This window comes from Marmota flaviventris, chromosome 12 (genome assembly GCF_047511675.1).
Source record: "Marmota flaviventris isolate mMarFla1 chromosome 12, mMarFla1.hap1, whole genome shotgun sequence".
Lineage (NCBI taxonomy): Eukaryota > Metazoa > Chordata > Mammalia > Rodentia > Sciuridae > Marmota > Marmota flaviventris.
The window spans coordinates 37,127,791-37,148,082 of NC_092509.1; the positions used below are offsets into that span (position 1 = coordinate 37,127,791).

At 36.7% G+C, this 20,292-nt stretch overlaps 1 protein-coding gene and 1 non-coding gene across 2 annotated transcripts in view; both read left to right on the forward strand.

The window, feature by feature from the left end:
* Cubn (cubilin) overlaps positions 1-20,292 on the forward strand; it is a 275,809-nt gene that overhangs the window by 232,806 nt on the left and 22,711 nt on the right. The window contains exons 59-60 of the mRNA XM_071619663.1: positions 2,161-2,378; positions 19,293-19,501. Coding sequence (XP_071475764.1) covers positions 2,161-2,378; positions 19,293-19,501 — 427 coding nt within the window. The remainder of the gene's footprint in view (positions 1-2,160; positions 2,379-19,292; positions 19,502-20,292) is intronic.
* On the forward strand, positions 18,419-18,491 carry Trnat-agu (transfer RNA threonine (anticodon AGU)). Its single transcript has one exon. It is a non-coding gene; the product is annotated as a tRNA-Thr (tRNA).

The following is a 20,292-nucleotide window of genomic DNA, read 5'->3' on the forward strand; positions in this document are numbered from 1 at the left end:
TTTATTTTCTAGCTGGATCCTGAAGTTCACTGTAGTCATAGTTCACATCTGCATGTTTGGAAATACATTTATTTATTATTTAAAAACCTACATTCTGTGAAAGATTTTATTCTGGGTGCCATGAGGATAGACACATTAGTGAAACATAAATACACCTACCTGGGCTCTAAAAAGATGCTGGCCACATAAGATTTCTTGTCAGTTGGTTTCTCCTGATATCCTCTGAGAAAGTGATACAAAATAAAAGCCAAAATAGATTTGAGTTCCCTTGGAAACTCAGAATTTATCTTTCTTTGTGGAGTCTTATTTTGGAAAATAATTGTGTTGTCTATGGAGAATAAAAACAATCTAGGGTGGTTGGAAATGATCTTTCCATTGTTCTGCCTGGTCTTTTTTGACAAAAACATTAAATATCATATGAAGCAGAAGAAAATCAAGAATTTTTTCATCCTGATCTTTTATCTTCAGTTTGAAAACATTCAACCAACCAACATATTTTAGGAAAATAAAAAATTTTAAAAAACCATTGATTGTTTTTACTTAAGGTTCTTAAAAGGAAGTACTTATTCATTAGGTATTTTCAAAAATTATTCCATATTATGGTGTTATTTATTAATTCTGCTAGCAAAATAATAATAATAATAATAATAATAATAATAATAATAATAATGGGAAGGCAGAACAACCTACAAAAACAAGGACAGGATACCAAATAATTTAAACAAATTTTAAAAACTAAGCCATCATAAGCCTACCACAAAATTCTGAAGTAATACCAGTTGGAAGCCTTGCTTGTTTGGAACTCTGAGAATAATTACTCAAAATGATAAAGCAAAGGCCTAGGTTAAAACATTGTGAAGGCCGTCAAGGAAATGTTAGGAATATATCCATAAGGAGAGGTTAGAAGAAGTAACAAATGGGCTGGGGCTGTAGCTCAGTTGATAGAGTGCTTGCCTTGCATGCACAAGGCCCTGGGTTCAATCCCCAGCACCCTCAAAAAAAAAAAAAAAAAAAAGAAGAAGAAGTAACAAACAACCCCAAGGCATACCAGGGAAGCCATCTTGACTCATTAAGTTTATTTCTCCTTTGTACAAGTGTGGCCATCATGACCTAGCAAGGAGGCTCTGCTTACCATGGAAGATTTCATTTCTACATCTGCTTCCATGATCATCACTGGGAAGGCAATGCATCAAAACTAGTAATAGGGTTAAAAAGTTCTTCCCTAAGGTAATAGGTATTACTCCTGTTTACATTTCCATGATCAAAGCAAGCCCTCTAGACACAGCAAACCTCAGTGTGTATGTCTAAGGGCAGCTATACCAGGTGTCAGGAAGGCAGAGCAGGACTATATGGGCAAGTTCCAGTGACAACCACCATGATTCTAAATATGAAATCGTAATTAGGGCAATTAAATGAAACCCCCCGAAAATTTAGCTCATTCTTTTCTACCATAAATTTTATATTTTTATGTCTTTTATGAGAAAAAATTATTTCATATCTGCTTTTTTAAAATCATCATCATAATTTCATTTTATTGAGCATCTACTGTCTATCAGATGCTATAGATTGTTTTTTACATATTGTTGTATTTAACTTTACTGTAAACTCCATTTTAAAAGAGGGAAACAAAGACTGAGAACAAGATTGAAGTTATTATTCTAAAACCCACATTTCTTCGATTCTAGGATGTTCACATACTTTCGAGAAGTAAAGAATAGGAAAATAGTACCACTTTATTTTAAAAACTACCCAGAGAAGAATAAATCCCATGTTCCTAGTGAGACTAAAAACCTGAAGTGTTGCTGGAGTGATAGATATTGTTGGTTCAACTTATTAAAACATGATCTCAAATGGATTTTAATATGTCCTAGGCTATCAACTCTTTGAATGTAAGACTGTATCTTACTCATCTTTTAAGTTCCCAGCTCCTATCACAGTTTTTGGCATATCCTAGTTACTCAAAAAAATCTGGTTAAACTTTTTGAAGCAGTGTCTTATTTATAAAATTTCCTACCAAGTGAAGCCCAGGCACTGGGCACTGTGCTATTAGTTTTTGGTGTGTGTGTGTGTGTGTGTGTGTGTGTGTGTGTGAAGGACTAAAGATACAATTTAATGGGCATCTGGCAGAGAACATGAGCATTAACAAGGTTTGTTGCACAGGTTTGGAGATTTTAACGTGGCTCTCTCCACCTTCTGCTCTCATGACTACCTGGCGGTATATGATGGTTCCAACATGAGCGATCCCCTTCTTGGAAAATTCTGCGGTTCCAAGCTCCCCCCAACTGTTAAGAGCAGCAATAACAGCATGGTCCTGGTATTTAAGACAGATTCTGTTCAAACAGCAAGAGGCTGGAATGCAATTTTCCGGGAGACATTAGGTAAGGATTTTGGACATGTGAATCTTTTTCGTGACTCCTACTGTTCTACTTTAATTATTTTTTTTTCCTTTATAACTGCATTTAAGAGTAGAGGACAATCTTGCATACATCTTGGGTTTAAAAATTATGGATGAAGTCTTTGGGTTAAAAAAATTCCAACATAAAAAAGAAAAAATATAAAAAAGAACAAAAATAAAAACAAAAAACCATTAAACCCATTTACCTCTCCCACAGGCAAAGGCAGATCTGCCTACCTAACCAACCTCCAAAGAGACCCAAACTTCATATTATCAACTACAGAAAGAGTGAAAGTTGAACTTAAAGATAGGCAAGAGCCAGGCCAAGAAGGAGGTCGCCACTGACCACACCAACTTTACCCCTAAAATGGGGAAGAGTCTTGGAGGATTTTAAGTGTTCACCTCATGGCCAGACCTGATTATCAAAACAAAACAAAACAAAACATAAAAAGGCTTGAGGGTCCTACAACCTGAGAAGGAAGAAGCTTCTCACAGAAATTCTAATGGAAAATAGCTGAGACTTAAACTAACACACGTAGAACTAGAGGTAGAGGACAGGGTGAAACTCTTATTAGAGATTCTGAGAAGGGAGACCACAGCAGAAGTACAGCATTTGGAACCAGGTGATATGTTACATCAGGACATGGGAGCTGGAGTCAGATCTTACAGGTGATTTATAGAGTGGTGGTAACTTAAACTAAGTTTAGGGGGATATGTCATTTATTTTGATGCATTTGGGATTGAGGGCCTGTCAGATATCTAAATGCAGGGACCAAGGACCAAGTTGATGCTTGAGAAGCAATTTGGATTTCAGAGAGTGGCCTTGAAAATATCAGGAGGTGGCAGGTAAAGCTAGGTGAAGGCAAATTGAAAATAACACCCCAGTTTATTGTCACTGCAGGTGAGACAATTATCTATATACAGTTGGCCTAGAAGTTCAAATCATTTAAAATCAAAGGTAATCAGTTCTCTGTTTATCTATACTAATAACATCTAGGCATAATTTCTATGTGACTCTGGAAAGTGTTTCGACTCTTCCGCTTGATTATTAATGTGATTAGTGTTCTGGAACTTAACAGCTTCCTGGATTTCCCCGTGGTTTTTTGTATAATAATAATCCTGACTCATTTTTCCAAATCAATCTATCTTTCTCTCTCTCTCTCTACTGGGGATTGAACCTAGGGACACTTAACCACTAAGCCACATCCCCAGTCCTTTTTATGTTTTATTTTGAGACAAGGTCTCATAAGTTGCTTAGAGCCTTGCTAGATTGCTGAGGCTGGTTTTGAACTTTCGATCCTCCTGCCTCAGCCTCCCAAGCCACTGGGATTATAGGCACATGCCACGGCGCCCAGCTCAACTCTCTCTCTTCACCCCAAGATGTGAGTAACCTTCACCTCTCTGATACAAAAACAGAGATTACCTGAAACTTCTTTACATTTGGACAGTTCATTTGTTGTGTGCTTCCTGAAGGAAGGAGTTAGACATTTGTGTTTGAAAAGCATCCCCATAAAACTGCAGATGACTTTGTATCAGAGAAAATCACTTTGCTGCCTAGCCTCCCTAACTGTGTCTGCAGTAACCAGAGAGCAAGTCTCAGGGACAGAAGAGTGTTGTCTTCATTGAGTGGTGTAAGAGAAGTGATTAATTTCTTTTGGAGTTATCTGGCGCTGAAGAGCTCACATATTCTTGCCTTGAGCCCAGTCTTTAAAACCGAATGGCGGTGCACGTTTGCATTTGCTGTGCATCCTGTTTTCAAGTTGTTTTTTTTTTCCCTCATCTGTGCTCACATGGCCATTGAAATACCCACCTGGAAGCTCTGCACACTGCTGTCACAGGCACGAAGCCCCCCATGTTAGCCAGGGCTCCCAGGCCTCATTAAATGACCATGTCTTTCTGAGCTACAAAGAAGACTTTTTAGACTGAGTGATTTTACTGAACTGAAGTAACACAGAAGCAAAAAAAAAAAAAAAAAAAAGTACACTGTCAGGGACATTGTTCCTGCATGAGTCACAGAACACTTTGAGTAAATTACTGTTTGCCTCTGATCTCAGAGAAAAGGTTGAAGTGGAGAGAGCAGAAAGGGGATTTCATTACTTGCTAGCACTGTGCTGCCATTGTATTTCATGAGAACTTTTACCTCTCTGTCATCTGTGTAGATGCCATCGGCTGCTAGGAGATATTTAAGAAATGATTTTAGCTAATCTTTAAAGATAGATTTTTAACTTGAGTATTATAACTTCGTATTAGGTCCTACAAAGCCTCAAAATCCACGTAAGAGGTTTATTATTTTAAAGAACTTTTCATTCTTGTTGGTTGTATGAAGAAATGGGAATCAACAACAAAAGCAGCTTTGATTCTAGGGTTTATATAATCTTTTAGTTACAGATATGGATTTAAGAAAAGTTAGACGTGGCTAATAGGGTATTAGCCCTCCTCCTTGAACTCATCCGTTTAAAACCACCCGGGCTTTCTTGTAAGGAAAGGGAAAGCAACTTTGTGAAAGAGACAGTGCATTTTCCCAAGGTTCTCAGTTCACCTAGGAAAGAACATCCTCAGTGCATAAATAATGGATGTGGAAGGAGATCACTGGAGTCTGTAACATTTCCATTTAGCTATATCTTGACGAAAGCCCTAAGTGGAGACTCGTAGCTTGGCTGTTTAGATTATATACTTGGCAATAATTTATGTACATCTGCCTTAATTTTCCAGAAGTCAGAAAAGAGTCCGGTTTATATAATTGTGTGATTATTGCACCAAGTTCTCCTTGACGTTTGTTATATTTGTATAGTAATGGGTCAGAGTGAATTGGTGGAAATAGTCCCTAATTGCTAATTGCTACATGTGTGTTGATTAAAATGCCATGGAATTTCTGTTAGAATGGAATTTTTGTTAGAGCCTTTGTGTGGGATATGAGGTAAGGAGAAAGCAAAGCAAGGAAGGCTGAGGAGCTAACATCTATCTGAAATACAAATTCGCCTTCCCATATTTCCTGTGCATTTCAACACTACATGGGTGATTGATCCTGAATGACTGATAACCAGAAAAACGATCATACTGGGCTTCAAGGATCTGTGAAACTGAAATGACCTATAATCTGAGCATTTTTCTAGACCACGTGCATAGCTTTCATCAGCTGTTCAGACTGTGGTTTCACAAAGTTTAAAAAGCCATTGGTTCTTTGGGTTTGGCTGAAGTGGGTAGGCTGTGCAGGGCAGAACTGACACTTACAAGCACCCTTTAATCTAGCAACCTCTGCTAGATTAGTTTCAGCTTCTCCTTTACCATCAAGGTCTGCTTCAGCCGTGACTCTGCTCTGTGTGTCACAGACAAAGCACTTGGCACTTGTGGGATATGATCGATCATGATCACATCCATTCTTTCTTACTGGGCTGCTCTCATAACCAAAGCTTTGCTCAGCGGGTCTTTTCATGGTGCACTAGGCACATTATACATTGACCTTCTAGATATGATATGAGACTGGGGATTTTAAACTCATGTGTTTACTGGGCAGCACCATTGTTGTTTCATTTTTTTTTTCTGAAACAGTACATTCTGTACCACTTCAGTGGAACTTCAGAACTCACATAGGAATTTAGCATAAGTAGGTTCTGAGTCATTTAAGTCAGTGAATTGCCCAGGAGAGTAAGGAGCGCCCCCTACAGGATAACACATCATAGAAGGACAAGCAATATCCCTGATATTGCTGAAGAAGACAGCAATATCAGGGACAAGAGACATCAGTGGTTGGGAACAGGACACAGGGCTCATAGTTCCCTCAGCCACAGCCCAACTGTGTCCTTTTACCATGTTTGAAAGATTTTTCATGAATGTTAAGGTAACAAGTAAGGCCACTGTCTTGCTTCACCTGGGGCATTTGTCATATGAAGAATGAATCAGGTGGCATGAGGGTCAGACTCTGAACCTTTGCTATGATAAAGGAAAAAATATCAAAACACATGTCTAACAAGCGCACACTGACTCATTGTCCAACAAAGATAGAAATATAGTCTGATGGGAAGAGCTATAGTTCAGGCCATGATCCAGTTGATGCGTTATGTTACCCCTGGTGAGATGGCATTAGGAAAGTCCTACAACATTTCTGAGCTCAATTTTTATCCACTAAAAAAGATCAATCTGAAATATTACCTTTTTCTATCTTTTGAGATAGAAAGCTAATTCCTATAAAGCACCTTAGTTGTCAAAAAGGAAGATAATATATTAGAAAGTAATGGTCCCAAATATCTAAGACTCCAACCTGCCCCCGCCACTACCCCCCCCCCCACTCCAGTGGGGAGTGGCTGAAGGAGTGGCAGGAGTCAACATTCTCAACAGCAGCCCTTCAAACTGAATGATTTTTTAAATTCCTTCATACCCACCTTGCACTGACATCTAATTATAAAGTCCTCAAGTACATTTTACAACTTGAATCTGAAATCAAAAGCTAAATTCTAATTAAATCCTAAGACCTTGCAGAGGCCTAGCACATAATTTTTACTTCATCAGTACTGACTATATGAATGAATTAAAGAATAAAAGCATAATTTATGCCTGACTCAAAATTATATTTTATTATGAGACATATAACATGTATTATATATATTATCTCTAGATTCAACTCATTCTCAAAATTCAATGTGGATTGATATAGTTGAGCTTTTCTCAGGGAGGTAAATGGAATCACTTTGTCCAGTGTTACAAACAGTGGACCCGGGTCAACATTCGGGTCAGGTGTGTTTGGTGTCCTGATTTTGTGGGGAGGGGGTGAGGGGGTACTGGGGATTTATCTTAGGGGCACTCAACCACTGAGCCATATTCCCAGCCCTATTTTGTACTTTATTTACAGACAGGTCTCACTGAGTTGCTTAGCACCTTGCTTTTGCTGAGGCTGGCTTTGAACTCATGATCCCTGTGCCTTAGCCTCCTGAGCCCCTAGGATTACAGGTGTGCACCACTGCACCCAGCTAGAGTCTGGACTTTTACTTGCTACCTTAACATTCAAGAAATATCTTTCAAACATGGTAAAGGACACAGTTGGGGGTGTTGAGAGGAAGTTGAGGAAATTGAAAAACGGTTTGCTTGTAAATGAGGATAAGAAAAGAAGGGGAAAATAAAAAGCTGAGGAGAGTCAGGGGCCACAAAGGAAAACAGGTCTCAACAAATTGAGAAAACTTGAACATATCAACTCCAGGCTTCTGCTTCTGTTCTATTTAACTTTCACAGTTGTGGTACTAAGTTTAACCTTTGAGAGACATTCTGAAATTGTGCAGCTAAACAATAAAAGAATAAAGCATAAAATATTCAATGACATTTAAAATACATGTGTGTGTATCTCTGGGTGCCTCTTAGCAGTCTGATGTAAGCTGCTAACCTACATGACTTTTTGAAGTACAAGAGCAATAAAATAGTTGAATTATCAGTTGAATAATTTGATAAACCACTGCTCACATACCTCTTAGTTTAGCAATAATGTGGGTATTGCTTGAAAGCAACCAGGGAATGTTATTTGTCTGGTTCCTTAATGTCATTTTCTCCCTCTTAACGAAGTCTGAGAATGAGATGAGCTGAAAGTCTAAACCCATTTATAGAAAACTAGACTAAGCTTATTTCCGCCCTTTCTAAGCCTGTTCACTTTCACTGTTGATTAGACTTCCCTAGGGGGATGATGCCAAAGACGAGGTTATCTGCAGGTTATTCTCTGTGGGTTTTATTGAAAAGAATTTTTTGCTTAGCTTAGAATGTGGGAATGGGATGAAGAAAATACCAAATGTGTAGTTCACCAAAGCCTTACAAAAGCAAGTAACCTAGAGTTAGATGCCAGATCAGCAAGAAGAAAGGAAAGGTTTTTAATAAACATATTCCAATATCAGAGTCTGTGTCCCTCAGAATGACCAGATTGCTTCAAGACCAGGACTTGAAGGACAAGGCTGTCCTTGGGAAAATAAACCAGATGGTACAGTGGAGACCAGGCTAAGATAAAATTGAGTTACTAGTGAAATATAAGATAACACTTGAAAAATATTCAGTAATAAGAGCTGGGGAGCAAACATTCTGCATGACCTAAGCCACACAGCCCTCCTCAAATGAAACCCACTCCTGTCTCAGATAACTGGATGTTTGGGTTAAATTATTCATAACCATAGATTTCCTTTAATAATCATTATCTTTGTTCAGATTGGCTTATCACTGATGTAGTGTTCCCAGGAACCTAAAAGCAAAATATAGTCAGTAAGCAATAAAAATCTTCAAATATCCTTTAGATACAAATGAATCGTTTAAGTATAACCATATTAGTGTTATGGATCTGTGTTCTTCCCTTTGTTCTAATACCGGGAATGTCTGCTAACTTTGTGTGGTGGCTTTATGTTCTGCTCACTCACAAGTGAAGGCTTGTCTCGAAATCCCAGGGCATGATGATAATGACTGCCTGTCACCAAGCATCTCCTCTGCTCCAGATGTAGCCCAAGCTGCCTTCCATAGATTACCTCAACTAAGCCTCACAACTACCCCAGGAGAAAGGAATTACCCCATTTGACAAAGGAGGAAATAAGAATTGAGGAGATGAAGTAATTTGTTTATGGTCAAAGGATTTGTAAGAGGTAAAGCCAAGTTTTACTAGTTTGGGCTGTCTCCCTAAAATGCTTTTCCTAATCAGGCTACATGGCCTCTGTGGCATTTGATAAAAACACTCAAGGAGGCTTTGAATATAAGGATCTGGAATGCAGGAGAGAAGTCTTAGATAAAAATTTGGAAATTGGCAACACACAGTTGTTAATGGATAAGATCACCAAGGAAGAGAATACAGAAAAGGACAGGAGCTTGACATCAGATAACTAAAGATTGTTCATGTTCCCAAAACCACTCTGGATAGTTTTGCCTAGAGTTATATATACTTCTATAGGAAAAATATCCAATATGTCATTGTTAAACAAAAGAAAATCAAGTTTCAAAGCTTTATGTATAATATAAGCCCATTTTTACAAATAAGCTGTTTTAAAATGGATATCTCCCCCAGGATGTTCTCAAGGTACTTCTGACAACAATCCAAAAGTGAACTCATGGTTCCCCTTAATCCTATTCCTCTCGTATTGCCTGTCATCTTCAGTGGTTCCACCATCGGTGCAGTCACCCATAATGGAAACCTGACAGCATTCCTAACCTTCTGCCCTGTTTTCACTCTTCAAAAGTTATCATTCTGTACACTTTTCTCTTTCCTTTTTCATCCTCACTGCACTGTCTCAGTTCAGTTCCTCATGTTTCTTGCCTTACCATTTTTAATGAGTTTCCTTATTTTTGGTCTGTTTTCTGATTAATTTTTCACATTGTTACCAATTTTTTGAATAATCATAAATTATTAAATAATCTTAAGAGTATATAAATGGCTCAGTGAGTAAAACTGTTGCCCCAACAAGTTTATCATGTGTACACTTTATTTAAATAAACTTCTTTAAAACAAGAAAAAGAAAAAAAAAACACTCAAGGAGGGACAGACATCCTGGGGATAAGCTTCCTGAAAGATAGTAACAGCTTTCCTTTCCTTTGGGGTAGAGCTGCTTCTCTCTCTCACTGGACGCTGCTGGCTTTCTGCTCACAGCATGCCTATCTGTACCATCCTGAATAGTATATTTAGTATGAATAGTATATTTAGTAATATACTAACAGTTAGTAACATACTATTACTGTGTAACTACTTCATATGACTCTAGCAGTTGTTTTGTTTCTTCCTTTCCATAGGAAAAGAGAAAATATTTTACATAAACTATACTCTTTATTAATATAATATAGAATAATTGTATATTTATACTACATTTTATATTTATAAGGCAAATAGTTTATAACCTTAATACATATTTATATTCACATAAATATATTATGTAATCTATTTTATAGTATATGAATGCTTATGGTATATCTGATTGTTTATTAAATATTTATAAAATAATAAGTAGTATAAATGTAATTTATGTTGTAACATTATAAATGTGTATTTATAAATAGTATACACACACAATCACATATTAGAAGCCCATTATCTTTTTGGTGTCAGTGACAGACAAATGAGACATCTGTCCTTGTTGGCTTTTCATAGCATAGTGGTAAAGAGCTCAGCTATGAGGAGTATAATTACTTTGAAATATAAAGGTAATAAACCTATAACAAAAGATCTGGAACTCAGAATTATGGCCTCCAACTTAGCAAATTTACTTACCATGGGATTCTCACAAAAGGAAAAAATTAAAAAAAAAAAATTATGGTGTAACCCTGATTGGTATGCTGGTCATGATGTTCAGTGTACAGATTGTGGTACTAATTTGCAAAGAAATTAAGTTCCTTATCAAGGCACTTAGCAAGTGTTGAGAAATGGGAAAGTAATTTCTGTCACTGTTAAATATATATTTATATATACATATATATATATAATTATATGTATGATATTATATATAATTATATTAATATAATTATATATAATATACAATATATATATAATATTTCTATTATTAGATAAATAATAATGAAAGAAATAAAAGGTGAAATATCAGAGTTGTAAAAGTTGAAATATCAGTAGCACAAGGCACAAAGTAAAACATGAATGACAATAAAACAATTCCATTAGTATTTAAAAGTTATTGGATACTTGGTTTTATTTTATAACTTTTACCTCTTTTATATTGCAACCTGTTTTATGATGACTAAATAGTGCATTACTATTAACCATGCTCTCTCTTAACACAACATTTTTCAAAACTTTTGGTAACTTTTTTCCTGACATTAGTTTGTCTTGAACTTTGAGGACTGTTTTCTCTGCATATAGAATTCTAGTTTGGCATTTCTTTTTATTCAGCGCTTTAAGATGCTTTTCCATTGTCATGTGCTTCCATTATTTGAGTTAGGAGAACTTTGTACTCTTGCCTGGTTATCCCTTTGTAGATGATTGTACTCCACGATGAGCTCTTGTTTCTGTGGTTGTTTAGTTATACTTTGGATCTTCCTAAAGGTATGCAAGAACATCTCATTGTGGTTTTGGTTTGTGTTGCCCTAGCAATGAGCAATTGTCATGTGCTTTCATGACATCCACACATCTTCTTTAATGCAATATCTGTTTATGTCTTTTGTCCATTTAACTAAACCATTTGCTTTTCCACCTTTGATTTTTGGGAACTCTTTACAGAGTAGTCTCAATAATAGTCCTTTTCAGGTATGTAGTTTGTACATATTTTGCCCCAGTCTATACTTTGTCTTTGCATCCACTCAAATGAGTCTTTCATAGAACAAAAGTTTTTTAATTTTGAGGCAGTCCAATTTATGAGTTTTTCTTCTATGGATCATATTTTTTTTTATATCAAGCCTAAGAATTTTTTTTTTTTCTATTTTGAGGCTCTGAACAGTTTTTTGCTGTTTTCTTTTAATGGCTTTATATTTTTAGTTTGTGTCTCTGATTCATTTGCTTAAAGTCTGAGGTTTAGGTTGAAGTTAATTTTTTTGCTTCTGGATGTCCGATTGTTCTAGTACCGTTTGTTGAAAATACTGTCTTTTTCCTATTGAATTGCTTTAGCACCTTGATAAAAAATCAGATGACATACGTGTGTGGTCTATTTCTGGGTTTTCTATTCTGTTTGTTTATCTATGAGCCTAACTCTCCACCACTATCATATTGTCTAGATTACTATGCCTACACAGTAAGCCTTACATAAGGTATAGTAATTCTTTACAAATTATTTTTCTTTGTCAAAATTATTTTATTTAGCTAAAGGTCATTCCATATAAAGTTAAAATAAGTATTTGTTTGTTTGCAGCTAAACCTTGCTGGATTTTGATAGGAGTTGCATATATCTGTGCATCATTTTGGGAACCATCCATGAATAGATATGTCTCTCAGTTTATTTAGTTCTTCTTCTATTTATTTTATCATTCTGTAATTGTTGACACATATATCCTATACATGTTTCATTAATTTTTGTTATGGGTTGGATATGAGGTATCCCCCCAAAACTCCCATGTGAATGCAGAAATATTCAGAAATGAAGTGATTATTATGAGAACTAATAACCTAATCTGTCCATTCTAAAGGGCTGCTGTGCTAGGTGGTAACTCTGGGTCAGTGGGGTGTGACTAGTGGTGGTGGGTCATTGGGAGAGTTCCCTGGAAGGGTTCATCTTCCCTAAGACCCCTTCACCTCACATTCTCTCTGCTTCCCATCTGTAATGAGCTGAGCAGCTATCTTCCGCCATAACGTTCTCTCTCACCTTGAATCCAAAACAATGGAGTCATCCAACCAAGGCCTGAACCTCTGAAACTGTGAGACACAAATAAATTTTTCCTCCTCTAAGTTGGACTTATGGGTATTTTGATCACGGAGATGAAAAATTAATATAATTGATGTATGTTTTTCAATTTTGGCTTCCACTTGTTCATTACTAGTATATAGAAATATTATTGATTTTTATGTAATATATCCTGAGTTTTTGTGAGCTTGTTTTTCATAGTTATAAGGATGTTTCTGTGTATTCCTTGGAATTTTTCACATAGATAATAATGACACCTGCAAATGGTACCAGTTTTATTTCTTCATATCCCATCTGTATATTATTTTTTTCCTTGCCTAATATTGGCAAAAATTCTAATGATATGCTGACTCAGAGTGATAAGAAAGAAATACACTTACTTTATTCCTGATCTTAATCGAAAAGACTTTAGTTTTCCATGTCTAAGTGTGCTATTAGCTGTAAGTTTTTATACATGCTCTTTATTAAGTTAAGAAATTTCCCTTCTATTCCAGTTTGCTGACTTTATTATAAATGTCTGCTGGATTTTGTCAACTCTTTTTCCAACATTAATTGACATGATCATATCATTTTGCTTCATCATTTTTTAAGGTTCAAAGATGGAAAGAATGGTTCCCATGAAATTCCCTGGGACCAATGATGCATATATGAGATGTTTTTAGCAATATCTGAATAATACAAAATCAATTAGAAGGTAATGATAAAATCCTCCGTTTCCTAAGTTTTTTACGCAGATGTTCCTCAATTTGCAATGGGCCATGTTCCAAAAATCCATTGTAAGTTGAACATATTGTAGGTTAAAAATACATTTAACATATCCAACTTACTGAACAACAGAGCTCAGCAAGAAGTAAACTGTGGAATATTGGCTGTTCACCTTCATGGTCAAGTGGCTCACTGTTGTTGCCCAGCATTGTGAGAGAGGACTGCATCTTATGTCACTAGCCCAAGAAAATATGAGAATTCAAAATTCTACTGTATTTAAGTACAGTTTCTACTGAACGTGTATAATTTTCACACTATATTCAAGTTAAAAACAGTAATAAGTTGAACCGTTTTAAATTGTGGACCTGTATGTATATTGCTCTTTTTCTGTTGACTATATCTACTGATTAGCTGTTGAAGTTACCTTCCATTTAGCAAGTTGCCTTTCTTTTAGTATTTTAGCAGTATTCTTCCTAAATATGACCAGAGTCAATATACATTCCAAATTGCATTAGGCTGTGTCTCAAATTATGCTGTCTAAACTGCAATATACTAATGAGTGAAGTTACTAAACACAAGAAACGACTCATGTTACAAAGACTATTAAGATATTTTTTTCTTGCATGATATAAATATTATACCAGAAATATTGTACACACTTGAGGGCAGGGAGTAAAATAATAAATTCTGTTTCTTTTAAGAGAAAAACAAGTTTAGCTTAATACTAGTTGATTTTTAAAATGAATTTACTGTGTTGGAACTATTGAATACCACAACTTTGAAAGTCTCAGTAAGGTTTATTCAAAACAAGGAGTATAAAGATCCAGCCCTGTATCCCTATGGTTGAGACGACACTCTCAGGCTGTGCTGCCATTTCCCTCTGGCCCTAGCCTTGAGTGCTTTTCTATTATGCTTTTTGTGCTTTGCTGCTATATATTTAGACTGTGGTTCAGAATCATGGATGTTTCTGGAAAACAGCAAAGTGCCTGAAGCCAGGCTCATGTTTATCTGTAAGTCCAGCTAGCCATCAGCCACCTAAGTACTAGTTGTCCAGAGACAGATAGAGATGCTATCCAAAAGACCTCAATAAATATCAGGTGCCTGCAGCGTCAGCCACAAAAATGTCAGCTCTTCAAATAGGTGACTACTTAAAACTGAATCTTACTCCACTAAAGCCTCCAAGGTGTTTTCTCTTAGATAGAACTATTTCTTTCTTTATCAGATTTATTTTGGTTTGTACTTCACTCTGAGGTTTGATCATTGGAGGGAAATAATTTAGGATTCTTTTACTGATTTTTAATTAAGTAGATCTGGACCCGAATCTCACTTCTTCTCCTGGGTTTATATTTCCAGTAGTTTTGTAGCCAAAACATTTTTATTTTCCTCTAAAGAAATAGCTCTTTTGAGTGACATGTTTGCTCTTTGGGGAAGATCAGAGTGAGATTTGGTCTGGGAACAGGGTGTGTTGTCAGAGGGGCTCTGTCACAACCTGACTGATGAAGCAGGTGCTGGTGGGTGAGCATTGTCTGCCTGGTAGAAAGATGTGCAATGATGAGGAAGATGATGGATTTATGACACTAAGCACATCCAGGTTAAGATGCATTATACCAGTAAAAAGGGGTAATCAGAATATTAATAAAGAGTGCTTGCCTGGCATGCACAAGGCCCGAGGTTCAGTACCCAATACCAAAAAGAAATAAAGGAGGAGTTAAAAAAAAGGAAAGAAAAGGACAAAATAGCAGTACAGTTAATACGTACGTGTGTGTGCGTTGTGTGTGTGTGTGTGTGTGTTTATTTTACGTACTGGACTCTTTTTCATAGTCACAGAGTTCTATATTATCCTGCTATCATTGAAATACAGAAATACTAACATGGCAGCAGCACTTTTAGGTGAAGTAACCTTCTTTTGTTAGTATTGATCTTTATGTTTCCGAAAAGACACATACACTTGAATTTCCATTTTACCGTAGGAGGAGCAGACACATGGAGCAACTGCACCATGTTTAGATACTAATGTAGGGGAATCAGTGATTACCATTTCCAGCACCACGGGAACACCACTTCACTTGTACAATATTGTTTTGACTTCGGTTATTTGACTATTTTGGCCAGGATTGTCTGATGATGATGCTAGTTCTCCATCTTTATTCTGTGTGTATAGTTTATGAATTAAGCAATGTGCTACATTATAATTTGATAACTCAGACAAGCCATTTGTCTGTGTATTGGTTGGCCCTTGACATCCAAAAGCTTTTGGCTTATAATGAAAGTGTTTATTTTTATCACGTATGGGTCTGCAGACTAGCTTGCTTGCCTCTGTTTCAGTCTGTCTGCTAGCCATGCATGGCTGTAATTTTCAGACTGGGTTCAGGTCTGCTTCACATGAATCCACTTTCACTTTGGACCAGCAGTTAGCAGGGTCGTATCTTTTAGTGGATCATAGAAGCACAAAATGCCTTGCCAAAAAAAAAAGATAAGCATGTGTAAGGCCTCTGCCTCCCTCATGACCACTAACACTCATTGTCTAAAGCGAGTCATATGGCAAAGGCTGGTGTGGAGAGGTCAGAAAAAATGAATTTTGTTCTTTCTGGAACACTGCAAACAGAAAGACTAAACATGGAAGCACTGAAGAATTAGAAAGAGGCCAATTTGCTGCTCAGTCCATTACAATGCCTGCCAACAATTTAAGGACCCTTTTTCTGAGATTCTGTGGAATGAGGCTGTGTCTACCTTATGGCATAATTTTAATTATCACTGTGACCAAGTATGATTATCATACTGACCTTATTAACTTGTTGGCATCAACTAATAAACAAGTAGTAATCAAATCTATAGCTTGAACTTCTAGAAAACAACACTTGGTTTTTAAAGTTGATAGGCTAATAAAATAGTGCATATAAACCTCTCACTCTGTCTTGTCCCTTGTGACCTCTAGCTCACACTGTGGCAATGTCCTCTTAACTGGTCTCACCTCCTCCAGTCCCCTTCCCTTACATGTAAAATACTGCTACCAGATTAATTTTTAGATCAAACTTGACTAGAAAGTATATTCTGTTCCTAATACTCTTCTGATAAACATTTCAAGAGGATCTCTGTTATCCACAGAATAAAATCTGAAGGCCAAATTCCATGGGGGGGGGCATTCGAGACCCTCTGTGGAATAACTGATCCTCATGTCTTAATCCTTGTCCTTATTTTTATCCTTCATGTTTTTTTTATTGTTTTCTCAGATAAAATCATGCCTTCCTATGCATAAAATATAAATTCTTATCCATTTAACCTTTGGTCATATGATCCTTTCAGCCTGGAATTGCTGATCTCAATCCTGTTCCTACCTAGTCTTTTTCTACTTATCCTTAAAATCAAATGTTACCTCCTCCTTGGAATATTCTAGATCCACCTAGCCTGAAATAACCTCTCTCTTCTTCCAAAACTACAAGTTTTTGCCTGCTTCTCTAAAGACATAGATCACTCTCTACATTACATCATTATTATTTCCTTGGTTGTCAATTCTAATGAACTACCATTAATCTTTTTCCACTTCAATCCTATACATACTTACTTGAATATTAAAATGATATTTAATAAATAAATAAACTCACCATTTCATTATACCTAAAGTAATTGTTCTGCTATGCATGCCAATAAGCTTCATTGGTTTCCTTAAGTAGCAGTCTATGATGGAATAAAAGCTGTTCAATTTCCAGTTCTTTCAGGAGTTCACAGGCATGGTTCCAAAATAATAGTGCAGCAACATTTATTACTTAGCTTTCAGAGTAATTTTTGTGTCTGAATACTGTATGTGTATATGTCAATGACTGGACCTTTTAACTTCAGAAAATGTGTGACTGAAAATATTCTACAGTTTTAACTGACTTAGAAGCTTTGGAGAGGGCAACCTGACCTACTGAAGAATGCACCTATGCTGAAAGTAACTCCATACATTTGCCATCCTTTGGATTTGTGATCAGGATGGAGGAGGGCCACCATTGTTTATATTTTCTACCAAGATCCAAGTACAAAATCTTCCTGCACCCTAATGTTGAAAGCAATCCCTTCAGTGTTATCAGATGAGTAATTGGAATGAGAGATAGAAGGCCAACTGCAATGAAATTTAACTTTGGAATTGGTAATGACCTATATCTGTGTAGTTTATAAGCTTTATGGGTGTTCCTTTGAGCACCAACTTAATCTCCATTCCTACTATGACTGTTTTGAGTTCAATTCATTGTGTTAGTGACAGTTCCATCACTTGACTAGAATACCTGCACAAGAACAACCTAGAGGAGGAAGAGTTCATTTGGGGCTCATGGTTTCAGAGATTCAGTCCATGGTCAGCTGACTCCTTTGCTCTGGGCCTGAGGCAAAATGGATCATTGTGACTTCGGAGTGTGGCAGAGGAAAGCTGCTCACCTTATGGTAGCCACCAAGCACAGAGAGACAGTAAGAGAGGAAGAGAACAGGGTGTTGGGGGGAAGCCAGGGAGACAAGATATAATCCCCAAGGACATGCCCCCAGTGACCCACCTCCTCTGGCCGTACCCTACCCACCCACTGTGACCATCAAGACTGTAGTCCTTTTGAATCATGAATCTATCAAATGAATTAATCACTGATTAGATTATGGCTATCATAGACTAATTCTTTCACTTCCTGCATTAACACAGGAGCTCTTGGGTCAGGGAAACACCTCATATCCAAATCTTAACATTCTTCCCCACTGTTTCTTTTGAAATTTGTCTGTAAGTTTTTCTTTATGTTTTGCCTACATCGTATCTGAGGTACTTTCTTAGGCTGTGGAGTGGACAAAACTAAATCCAATATTCCAAAGATGTTGTTCTTTATGTTTCTATACTATATGGTTTAGACATCTTTAGAGTATTCTTTGTCTGTCTTTTGTATTTTTATTCTGTTACAAAATTTTTATTTCAAAGTAGACAAAGTTTTTCCCTAGTTGAAGTTCTTCTTCAGCTTTCTCTTTGCCCCTGATTTGGGAAAAGAAAAAAAAATCACATATAGTGTGTAGTTTAGGGGCTGGGGATATAGCTCAGTTGGCAGAGCGCTTGCCTAGTATGCACGAGGCCCTGGGTTCAATCCCTAGTACCACCACCAAAAAAAAAAACAAAAAAGCTAGAGTGTGGTTTAATATAACCTAGACTATAGTGTTAAATGCTTCTCAGCCTCTTTTTATCAGACTCTTTGAATAAAAAATTTGTTAGGATCCAATTATCTTGGGGTGTTGAGTAAATCTTCATAAATTCAGTTTTGTGTGCTGCAGTATTCATAAAAGTGAAACATAAAAGTAAAATATGTTCACATTCTCCACAAGTTTTGTTGTGCAAAATACTTGATTTTGTAGAAAATTGGATTTTTCAAGGTTGGGAAGTGCTTCAATAAATCACACAAGAGTTCCAAAACTGTACATAGAACCAAATGTGGTTAATCACTCTTCTAGGTAACCATGTCCCCTTGATAAGGAGGTAACTCAGGACCTGTGGTGGGAGTGGAGGGGGAATAAATTAGAGAATGAACCAGGCAAGGGGAAAAGACACCTGCCCCAGCCTGCAGAAGCTCCACAATAATGTTCATAAAAGTGTGACAGAAAATGGAAGCTATGCTCTTTTTAGAACCTTCCACCATGGGTGGGGATGCATTCCTATAATCCCAGCTTCTCTGGAGGCCAAGACAGGAAGATTGCAACTTCCAAGCCAGCTTGGGCGATTTAGCAAGACCCTGTCTTAAAAGAATAAGAAAATATGTATGATAAAAGCTGGGAGTGTGGCTCAGTGGTAGAAAGCCCTGGGTTTAATCGCCAGCACCACAAAAATAAATAACAACAAAACAAAATTTTCACATAAAATTCAAAATCTCTTCTGCTTGGTCTGCACAGTGATGTCTTTGTTTTCACAGGGCCGCAACACGGATGTGGTGGTTATCTGACAGTTTCCAATAGTACCTTTGTCTCTCCTGATTCTGATTCAAATGGAAAATATGACAGAGGCTTAAGCTGCACATGGCTCATAATAGCACCTGTAAACAAACTCATTCAACTCACCTTCAATACGTTTGCTCTGGAGGCAATGACCAATTCACAACAGTGCCTTTATGATTATGTAAAGGTAAGATTATTATATCACAGCAGTGTGAAGTAATCCCAGGCTTTAAGATACTATATTCCAATTGAAGTCTTGGATATGGTGAGTACTACTGCTTTTTGCAATGAATTATTCTTCCATGATGCAATATATAATATTACAGATGCTGCATCCTCATATCAAGTTAATCTTTAATATGGATGACTCAAAAATTCTGTGTGGCTTTTATAATTGCTCTGAGACTCAGTTCCCTCTTCATCAATGCTGTGTCAAGAAGTGATCTATGGGAAAATTCATTGTATGGAGAGAGATATTCAAAGAGCCTTCGGTGAATTCTAAAATAAATGACAGTGTCTGCAGTGCAAGTAATCACCCCTTAATTTGTCTATTTCTTAAGTTTTTAGACTTACTTCTATTATTATTTTTATGTAGAAAAAATATCTTAGTTTTCAAATAACATTAAAAGTAAACCAAGAGCCAGGTGCGGTGGCCCACACCTATAATCCCAGTGACTCTGGTGGCTGAGGCAGGAGGATCATGAGTTCAAAGCCAGCCTCAGCAAAGCAAGGTGCTAAGTAATTCAGTGAGACCCTGTCTCTAAATAAAATACAAAATAGGTCTGGGGATGTAGCTTAGTGGTCGAATGCCCCTGAGTTCAATCCCCAGTACCACCCCCTCCAGAAAAAGTAAATCAAGAAAATCAATTAATTGAAATTTTTCCCTGAAGCCATAACCCTTCAGATTAAATGAATGATTCTGTAGTTAATTGGTCAGTTTAAATTAGATAATTAAAAGTAGCCACACCAAATCTATAT